The sequence below is a fragment of the Strongylocentrotus purpuratus genome, unplaced genomic scaffold (genome assembly GCF_000002235.5).
Source record: "Strongylocentrotus purpuratus isolate Spur 01 unplaced genomic scaffold, Spur_5.0 spur5_scaffold_7, whole genome shotgun sequence".
Taxonomy (NCBI): domain Eukaryota; kingdom Metazoa; phylum Echinodermata; class Echinoidea; order Camarodonta; family Strongylocentrotidae; genus Strongylocentrotus; species Strongylocentrotus purpuratus.
The window spans coordinates 16,419,165-16,429,809 of record NW_022145613.1 but is presented as its reverse complement, the minus strand read 5'-3'; the positions used below and the strand labels follow the sequence as shown (position 1 = coordinate 16,429,809).

General features: G+C 39.2%; 1 protein-coding gene across 1 annotated transcript; it reads right to left on the bottom strand.

Moving 5' to 3' along the window:
* Positions 1 to 373: 373 nt before the first annotated feature.
* LOC586874 (nucleoporin NUP42) lies at positions 374 to 7,317 on the bottom strand. The gene is made up of 7 exons (XM_786635.5): positions 7,172 to 7,317; positions 5,463 to 5,904; positions 4,645 to 4,739; positions 3,760 to 3,836; positions 3,193 to 3,279; positions 2,589 to 2,695; positions 374 to 1,122 (listed from the first exon to the last, which is right to left on the bottom strand). The coding sequence occupies exons 1-7, from the start codon at positions 7,251 to 7,253 to the stop codon at positions 630 to 632; spliced, it is 1,383 nt and encodes a 460-aa protein (XP_791728.4). The 5' UTR covers positions 7,254 to 7,317; the 3' UTR covers positions 374 to 629.
* Between the last annotated feature and the right edge of the window lie 3,328 nt (positions 7,318 to 10,645).

Below are 10,645 nucleotides of genomic sequence, written 5' to 3'. Positions count from 1 at the left end.
GTTGATCTTAGTCTTTGTAAAACACCCCCTTGATCTCTCTGGAAAGAATGTCATACTTTGTAATAAATGTTCATCTCTCCCAATGAACAGTTACTTTAGCAAGCTGCATGAGACAGGGAAATCTGTAAGTATCTAAGAGTGGGCAGGGGTTTCAGGATGAGGCGTAAGGGTGCGTAACAAGTCTTCTCGTAACTGAAGTTGCCCTGCAAACCCCAACAGATCGCCACACTCTCAGTTCCATGTGCTACCATTGTGTCTGCTATACAGATCTCGGACCAATGGATTCTCGCTCCACCTAACCTGGCATGTATGCAGTGTACACAGCAAGATAACTTACAGTCTTTCCCCAAATCTTTTCTCAAGAACGAAGAACCACAAAAATGGCATATCCGCAGAGGAATCTCGTGCCTGCTTTAGGTAGATTTAAACACTTCACAGCTCAGAGTAAAATAAAAATTGACAATGGATCACTCCTATCTTTCATTTGGTTGTATATCATGGTAAAAAGGTGAGTAATTTTTCCATTTCCCACCCCCTCCCCTTCTTTATCTTTCTGGCTGTCTACCTGTCTCTCTCTCTTTCTGTACATTGTCAGCAAGAATTGGTACTGTTCTCATTTGTCAACTTCCCTACCTCAGTAATTCAATGGGTGGTGGTCTCGTGGGCACTTTCCCTAACGTGAAAACAGGTGCCTCAAACTGCTCCTTCTCTTCCGGAGTCAGCGACGCCAAGGGCGTGTAAGTCCTTGACTCAGCCTTGCCTTGCTGAGGAACTGACGCAGGAGTCGTCGTTGATCCTTTGCCGAACAACCCCGCGCTGGATCCGCTGGAGCTTTGCGACCCTGATCCAAAGATGGATGACGCGCCGCTAGCACCGCTGGATGGCACTGATCCGAAGGTGGGCGTCACTGTATTTGACGTCCCACCTGCATTGCCAAAGACACCCTGGGTGCTGCCTTGAGTTCTGTTAAAGAGCGATGAGTCCTTTGCCACTGCATTGCTTGTTGTGCTTCCTGATGAAGTGGAAGGTACACCCAGGACGGAGACACTCGTTGATGACTGGATAACAACCGCTGTTCCGGTACTTGAGTTGGAACCTTGCGCCACTTTGATGTTTGCAAGGCTGTATTCAAAGGGAAGACAGGGTGCAATTAATGACTTTAATATGACAGGTTTAAAAAAAAGATAAAAATGATGGAATGTGAAAATCCCACACATTCTTTGGAGAATGATATTCAGGATTTAACTTAGTTGTGCTAGATTGCTGAAATAAATCTGTTTTTAGATTGGATTAGATTTTAAAAATATGTGCTTGGTGTGTAACAGTGATGAAGCCAAATGCGTCTATTTTAAAGAGGATTAATATATGTGTTTGTTTTTACACTAAAAATAAGTTTATATCACATAGTTTTTTGAAAATCTTGGCTACAAACCATGTCCACTTTCTTTTATTGCTGAGTGTACATGTCTATTAACGAAATAGAACATGACTTTCAACAAAAAGGACCAGATATCAAGCTATAGAAAAAAACATTCACCTGGATTCGTATTCTACCTTATCCAAAAAAGAAGAAGATAGATTGAAATGGATGAGCTATTGCTTTTTCGTACTTGCAATATCAGAATCATTACAGTTTCACACGTCAATGAGAAAAAGGAAAAGGATTGATAGTGAAGTGATACATGTGTGTGGTAGATTTAACTCCTTATATCTTACACAAACAATTCCTGTGGGCAACATTGAATTTATCATGGGATAGCTATAACATACGCTTCAAGATTATTTAACTGTTTCAAGTGGAATATTAATCTAGTAGTAGTAGTAGCTGTCTGTCGCGAAGCGACATTGACCGCCTTCATTTTCACTTTACAGCTGTTCTCCATACAGCTCGCTGGCCTGTAGCAGTTGTCCAAGTCTTGATTTCAATTTGCCTCCGCTTAAGGTTCCGCTTGATCGTGTCTTTGTAGCGAAGCCGTGGACGACCAATCCCTCTTTCGCCAGCAGAGAATATTAATCTATACCCCTGTTAAAGGGGTTGTCTTGGAGCTAATGAAGGCCAGACAGGGGTAACTTTGCAAAGTCAAAGAGTGGTGAAGTGTGACGTCATAAAAAAAAAAAAAATCAATTTTTAGAATTTCTCAATTTTTTCTTCATTTTCCAAAAGAGCATCAAAAATAATGTCCAAATGTCGAAAACCAATTGAATATGTTAAGTATTGGCTGAGAAATGACCATCTAAATAAATATATGTCCTATGGGAACTCAGTGTTATATGCTCTGGCTCCTAACCATTACGAGCCAGAGCATATAACACAGAGTTCCTATAGGAAATATATTTATTAAGATGGTCATATCTCAGCCAATACTTAACATATTCAATTGGTCTTCGACATTTGGACATTATTTTTGATGCTGTTTCGGAAAATGAAGAAAAACATGGAGAAATTCTAAAAATAGATTTTTATGATGTCACAGCTCGGTACTCTATTGCGTTGCAGAAAGCAATCTTTCCTCTGATTGGTTCCTACTATTTTGTGCAAAATGGCATGTGTGGCAAACCAAGCAGAGGGATGAAGAAAGCATACTTACTTTGCACCAAAGATGTCAGTGAGGGAAGGAACACTGTTCCCAAAGACATTGGTTGTGTTGGCTGCTGCAAATGGATTCTTGTCTGAGGCTCCTTTGTACATGTCAACCTAAAATAAATAAGAATATTTTTTCTTCAAAGAGCAGCGCTTTGTATTTCAACATACAGGAGGAGGGGGGGGGGGGGGGGGGGGGGCGGGCGCTACCAGATGTAATGTTGTGACAAATTTAACTAGAATAATAGGCTAGTATTTGTTGTCAGCAGAATGTGTTCACTGTTGGGACATAAAACTCTTCTTCTTCTTCCTCTTCTTCTTCTTCTTCTTCCTTGTTCCTATTTCCTTTGAAATATAGTTCAACTTATGTGCAGGTTTGGTCTAACGGCGCCACCAATCCACAATTGTCTAGCAATGTCTTTGATTGTCTGGTTTTTTATTTCTAGGCACCATGGTCAGTTGAATGTGGAAGAGGGCGCTATTCAAATTGTTATCATAATCTATTACATCCTGAAAACAACCTTCCTCCAGCAATCAGAGAGAGAGAGAGAGAGAGAGAGAGAGAGAGCGAGCGATATAAAGACAAAACTAGATACGGCTTAATACTTTACCAATTGATTCTTCATAGCTTGGGAAGGCTTCCTTAGCTGGTCATGTTTATTCTTCGCAGCACTCAGAGCTGTACTATATGCCACTTTCTATTGACCAAAAACGATGGATTGAAGAAGAAAAACAAATTAAATAGATGTTTCATTTGTCTACTGCAATTTCACTTTAAAAATTGGTCAACATTAGACCTATACACAAAATAAGAGAGGTTTACAACATTTGACTGTACTATTATATCAAATCAAAATTCTAATATTTTGAAGAAATGTAGGGAAGTTCTGTGTAGAATCCCTTGAAAAGAAATTCAAACATGGCATAAGTCTTCATCATCATAAAGATGCAGTTAGATTTGACTGGAATATGTACTAAATGAAAAAGTTTCACAAATCTTCAAGTCCCCCCAAAAAAGAAGAAGAAGAAAAAAAAGGGCAATACATGTAGTAACAGAATTTGGGAAGAAAAGGAGCAATTTATAATCAAGGTATTACATTTTTGACATTAATCATCAATGGAAGTACATTTTGTTAATTTTTTTCTAAGGAGATTACAAAATAAAAGTTATATCTTACATATTGTTCAAACTGCTTAGCTTTCTCTGCCATGTACGCCAAGAACCTCAACTCCTCCTGTGATAAGTCCTCTAGACCTACACAGATAACATATCAAGAAGGTCAAAGGTCAATAATCTGTGATACAAGTCACACAACATCAAAGATATATCAAAGTTCATAATCTGAATAGAAATACAGGTACAGTGTATACCCTCAATGGAAGAAAAGTTCCACAATAGTACAGACGAACCTGCTTCAGCTACCACCTGCGTACAAAGACCACAGGTTGTGTTTCCTTGAGCAGAGATTCTCATCAAAACTTGCTTAAAAGGAACCTGCACTTAAAGACCACCTGCTCAGAAAGACCAATGTTGCTGTCTCCCGTACGTGGTCTTTATATTAGGTCTTTACGTACAGGTTTTAAATTGAGACCTGCTATTGTGTAGAGAGTCTAACAATGTTCATATGTGACTAGGTAAACTCCCTTAAAGGGATCGCGTACCATTGTCTTACATTCTGAAGCAAAATCCTGGATTTAGCTCATGCTGCAATGGTAATTATAAACCTTTAGGTCAGTCAGGAACCCGTGACTTTTCCAAGCCAATCGCCTGTCTGATTATCAAGATATTTATGATTGGAAATCGAAACCAAATTTTGCATTTTCCTAACGGTTTACATAACACTATAGTCAGTCAGGGAAAACGAGTATGGTAAAACCGGTCACTCAGGGATTTTACCTTTTTGAGGGACTTCTTGATCATTTTGAATCGCAAATTTTTGAGGGCTTCAATATTACACCATTTCACAGACACTGATAACACGTAGGGCAGTGTATCTCAGATTTAACATTGTTAAACGATCCCTTTAAATGGCCACCATGGCAAAACGTATCAAGCAACTGACCTGACAAGCAAGACTTTGATTTGTTTGGTCCGTAACAGCTGAAAGGCCACATCTTCCCCTTCTCCCATTCCTCCATGTCGTACAGGATACCTTCCCTAAGAATGGACGAAGAAGCAAAACAAGAGGGAAGTACAAATAAAAATAATTGTAGCTTGGGGCATTTTAATTTGGCAGTAATACTATTAATAACATAAAAATTGAGATTTGTAAGGTGCCAAATCCACTTGAAATCAAATGCTTTAGGTGCACATGTGCACACACAAAAAAAAAAAATCACACAAAACATACATGTATCTGCATTATAAACAAAGAAACAGGAGTGAGGCAAAACATACGCAAATGAAAGAGAATAATTAATCAATGCCGAATTAAACAAATATGTTATAAGTTTACAGACTGTATGATTCATTTTCATGAATGACTTGGAGAGAATGTTGAGTTCTTGTACAAGTAAGGGAAAAAATAGTTAACTTTTTCCTTGTACATCCATTATGGAGGAGTAAACCCTAGATAGGAAAAGAGTGCCCTTATAATGCCCTCACATGCCAAATATATGATAAGAAAAAGATGAAAACATTTAGACCAAATCTTGATAGCAAGTGAGAGTGTGCGGGTGGTTGGACAGTACACCCACATCTTATTGAGTCAATCTATAATCAATCAACAAGTCACAATTAGTCTGTACTACACAATCAGTATTTTCCGATAGTTTCATTTGCAATTCAATGGCATGACCCAAACTCAAGTTTTTGTTTAAAAAAAAGATTGAGTGAATGAAGAAGAGGATGAAATAGTCTGCATGTAAAGCATAGTCTTACATGATCTCCTGCGCAGAGACGTCTTGTGAACTGCCACCATGGGGTTGATTGCTTCTACTGTCTCTTGCTCCTTGGTCGGCGAGGGCGCCAAACTTATTTCCCTGGAGCGAGCCCGCAAAGGAATCCTTGAAAGCCACTTGTTTCCCTCCTTGATTTGAACCACCTCCACCCCACGATCCCCCTCCCCCTCCCCCTCCTCCTCCACCTCCTCGATAGCCTCCTTGACTCTGGTTTCCTCTGTTCCCCCAGTCTCCATCTCCTCCTCCTCGTCCTGAGTACTGGTCCCTGGAGCCTTGGCCCCTCTGGCTCTGCTGCCCATGGCCTGGCTGGGAACCGTAATTAGAGCTGCTCCATTTGTACTGTGACTGGGAGCCGCCGCCGCCTCCTCCTCCTCCTCCACCACCACCTCCGCCGTAACTTCCTTGTCCTTGGCTGCTGAAACCTTCAAAGAAAACACATTTAAAGAGGTTGAGTTCTTGTAGTTAAAGAAGATGAAAAATAATTTGTGAGCTTTCAGACTTCCTAGTGACTGGGAACCACAACTTTATGATAACATATTAACAGTCATCATTTAAAAAATGTTAATTGTATGTCAGCTCTTTGATCACCAGGAACATGTGGAAGGTAAGCAAATCGCTATCGGTTCACTCCGTGTTCAAATTCTCACATCTTGGTGTTTTTTTATAACACCAATTTCACTATTCCACTAACGAACTCCAGAGGTAACTTTTGCTAGGTTTTCGCATTGACCGCTATGCTTCGCTGGAGTGGGTCGTGAGTTCGGCGGGTGTGGGAATTAAACTTCAGAGAAAACACACATTTGAATTTGTTTAGACCGTCACCTAGACTGCTAGAGAGGTTGGCGCTAGTGTAGTTCCATATCCATTTTTTACAGCAGTTTAATATCCATTCTAAATAAGAGAATTTTAGCCCAATTTTTTACTAACTTTAATCATAGTCATATATTTCATCTTCCACCTGAATTTGGATCACATCCGACATTGGGAAACCTCTGTTTAGGGCTTCAATGTCGACGCTCGATCAGTACCGTCTCTACGCTGTAGCTCTGCACCTAAAACTGAAGCTATCAGTCCAAAATTATGCAAACTTCTTGTATGCTTTATGGTATTACGCACATGCACAATACCATAAACTATACGAGAAGTTTGCATATGAGTGTTATTTAGCGCATTATACGGAAGCAGCACATTTACAAAGTGCCAGTCAGAGGTCATCACCATTGTGTGGAGATCGTGAATTCACATGGTACACGTGAAATGGGAGCTAAGCTGTATCGGTCTGGTAAGAAAATTGCTTTTATCCTATCATTTTTACCTCTTATTATGATATTCTGGGTGTAAATACGATCACAAGTCCCATACAATTTATCAAAGCCACTGTCCAATATTATTGGTCGGGTGCGGGAAAGTGTGATTTTGGACACATTTTTTATGTTGTTTACCTACCTCTCCATGGGACCCTATGGGAGCAAATTAAGGCTCCCGCGAATAATATCATAACAAACATTTCGAGGGAGCCCTTAAGTTAAGGCTACCCCTCGCTCGACTGCGACGACCACGCTAGAGGCTTGACTATGCCGCGATTCACAAACACCACTCTGAGCACACGGGACTGTATTGACAAGTCAATGCAGCAATTCATACATCGTAAGTTACTGCCATAATTGAAATACAGAGAAGAAAACATACCAGATTGATTTCTAGGATGTTCATATCGACATCTATCACCGAAACGGCAGTTTCCTTGCTGGAAATAACGACAAGTAGGCATCGTTAGCGTTATGTCTTTTCGAAATTCGCTTTTTATTTTGAATCTAGAAACCTTGAATTTTCAAGAAAATATATGGTGGCATTAAACGAGCAAATAATAAAAGAAAATACACTCTATAATGGGAGGATGAACCATAATATAAGATTCAAGATTCATGATTCAAGATTTATTTATTTCTTTCCACTTGCATAACAAAACATTTCATTCAGGAACAGTAGCAACAAGTTCATAGTCAATTAGCATAAATGTATTAACAATGAAACAGTTATAAAGACTTTAACAAATGTGGAAAAGAGATATTTAAGTTTTTATAGTTTTAAGTCTTTATTTGTTCCAAATTTTACAGAAAATAGACATACATATAAAATAAAAAACTTAACAATACAATTGTAGTATAAATGAGCACATCTCAATGATTTTCAATTCATAATAGATTCAGCAAGATGTGAGGAACCTATTGAAAAGCAATGCTTATTAAGTTCCTGAAAAAAAGTAATGCGGATGAAAAACAGTAGCATTAGAGAAAGACGTAATTTAGAGAAAAATTTAAAACACAATGAAATAAGGACATTTTTATCCAAAAATAATGCATTAGCACCAATACCCAGAGTCACCGGTTAAAATGCGTAGTCACCCGAGCGATTCAGTAAGCATCTATAGCACAAAGTAATTTGTTATATACATTAAAATTCTATACCCATATTCAAGGGTGTCGATTTGTATCTGTGGTTGGGGGGGATGATAGGTGCCAAAATATTTTCGGCAATGGATCAAAGCAACCAAGAGGTAGAAGCGTGTGGCGCTATAGGGGGTTGGGTGCAGGTAGGGGGGGGGGGGGGGAGGTTCCCTCCTCGCCCGCGAAGCGCAGAAGCTTTGAGGTTCCATTAAATTATTAGAGAAAGAAGACGATTCGTTGGACCGTGCTAGCTCGACTCTTAATCCCAATTTTTTTAATCAAGTTCCCCTTCCTCCGCGCGTAGCGCGAAAGCTCTGACGTTTCATTAAATTATTAAAGAAAGAAGACGATTCGATGTACCATTCTCGACTCTTAATCCTTGTTTGAATCAAGTTTCCCTTCTTCCGCGCGTAGCGCGGAAGCTCTGACGTTTCATTAGATTATTAAAGAAAGAAGATGATTCGATATACCATTCTCGACGCTTAATTCTTAATGTTTGAAACAAGTTTCCCTTCTTCCGCGCGTAGCGCGGAAGCTTTGATGTTTCATTAAATTATTAGGGAAAGAAGACGATTCTTTGTATTGTGTCCTTGTATGAGCGCAATTCCCCCGCCCTCCCGCGCAAAGCGCGGAAGCTTTGGCGTTTTAATAAATTATTACTCTTAATCCTTGTCTGTATTCATTTTCACCCATCCAGCGCTAAGCGCGGAAGCTTTACCGTTTCATTAAATTATAAGCGAAGGAAGACGATTCGTTGTATCGTGTCCTTGTCTGAATTCAGTTTTTCCCTCCCGTGCGAAGCGCGGAAGCTTTGACGTTTCATTTAATTTTAACTCTTAATCCTAGTCTGAATTCAGTTGCCCCCTCCCACGCAAAGCGCGGAAGCTTTGCCGTTTCACTAAATTATTAGAGAAAGAAGACGATTCGTTATACTGTTCTCTATATTAATCGTTGTTTGAATTCAGTTTCCCCACATGATGTACATATGGAACGTTTGTTCGCAAATCTGGGTAGTGGGTAGCATGTTATCTCCCGGCAGTGCTTGTCGCAATAGCTTCTGGAAAGGAATTCTACTGTTAGTGTTAATGACCACTAATTATAGGCCCATTAGTGACTATACAAAATATATGCTCTTCCTGGCTATTTGGGAATGTGTCAGTTTGCAACAGAAATGGAGAAACTCGAATTTTGTTGAAAATCATGTGATATCACGAACATTTATAAATCACTTGTATGAAATTGAAAATTAGTCATGGTTGGATTTTATTTTATTTTTTTTGAGGGGGGGGGGGGGCGCTAGCACCCCCCAAGCCGCCCCCACCAGTACGCTAGTGACATAGGCCTACATCAGCTTTTCAATCAAACAAAAATAAGTTGTGACATAATAATCTTTCTTCAAATGGAAAATATTTTAGGAAATAGCAGGAAACAAAATGAGTGAAAAAACAAACAAATAAAGGTACAATGACGTGAATTTTTAAAAGGGTGGAGGGAAACAACATAACACTAGTGAACTATCTTATAAGTCATACTAATGTCTGAAAATCTTTCTCCTTGTCTCCGATCTCATCACGAATTTGTCACAGAGTTCATATCGTCCAGGATTTTCTGATGTGCATTGCAGATTGCTACTTTTGAGCTTCGCGTTTAACATTTAGCTCGTTGCTTTTTAACGTTGCGTCTTTGCATTTGGCGCACTGCATTTCTATGATGCTGTTGATTGAACAAATTGAATAAATTCATCAATTCCTGATGAAGCCGTATGAGCGAGAATTCAATTTATTCTTATCTCATATACGGTTATCTCATTTACTTCGTATATATATATATATATATATATGTATGTATTTTGAAAATGAGATAGCAAAATGTGTATATTGATGGTCATCTTGCGAGTAATAACCATTAACTACTCTCATCGGGTTCTCATCATTAATTTTTCTCTTATTTTTTTTTTGAGGGTGAATTATGGGGGGGGGGATGATTGTACAGGCCATCCCCCCACCTGAAATATTGAGAGATATATCCCCCCATCCCCCCCCCCCCCCCCCCCCCCCGGGATCGACACCCATGCCCATATTGAAGATTAAGTGAGAGGATCATTCCCCACAAAAACAAATATTGTCCAAATTGTACCTCTTTTGATCAAGATCAAAATGTACCGCTTTCCCCGACTCCTGAGCCAGACTCTGTTGCTCATTTTCAATTCATATTATCATTTAGGAAAATAATAATACCCTTTCACTAAGGTCTACATATAAGCTTTGCTTTTCTTGTATGCGCATTCTTTCACATTACTTTTAGTCGATGGGCAGCGCCATCTCATGTCATTTATTGGGTAGACTATGGCTGGCAAAAAAGAGAAGAAATCCCCAAGCAAAGATCTTTCTACACATTCACTTATGCAGCGAGTTCCTTTTTTTATATTCGAACATTTTATGAAAATATGCCATGTTTATAACAATATAAGGCTTTTCCCACTTAACTAAACTTACTATACGTGTTTACTTCAACATTGTTAAATCCTCGAAGGGATGGGTAATCCGTCACGTCAGGCACTCGCTGACTCAAAATGTAATTTGATATATTATATTGTGCCTTCTCATGCTTATTTCCTTTCTTACGCACATTTCTCTTTCCTCATCTTCTTCTCAACCCCACATGCAGCTCATCATTTTGGAATTGTTTTCTGTACCCCCGATCTCTCACTTCTTTT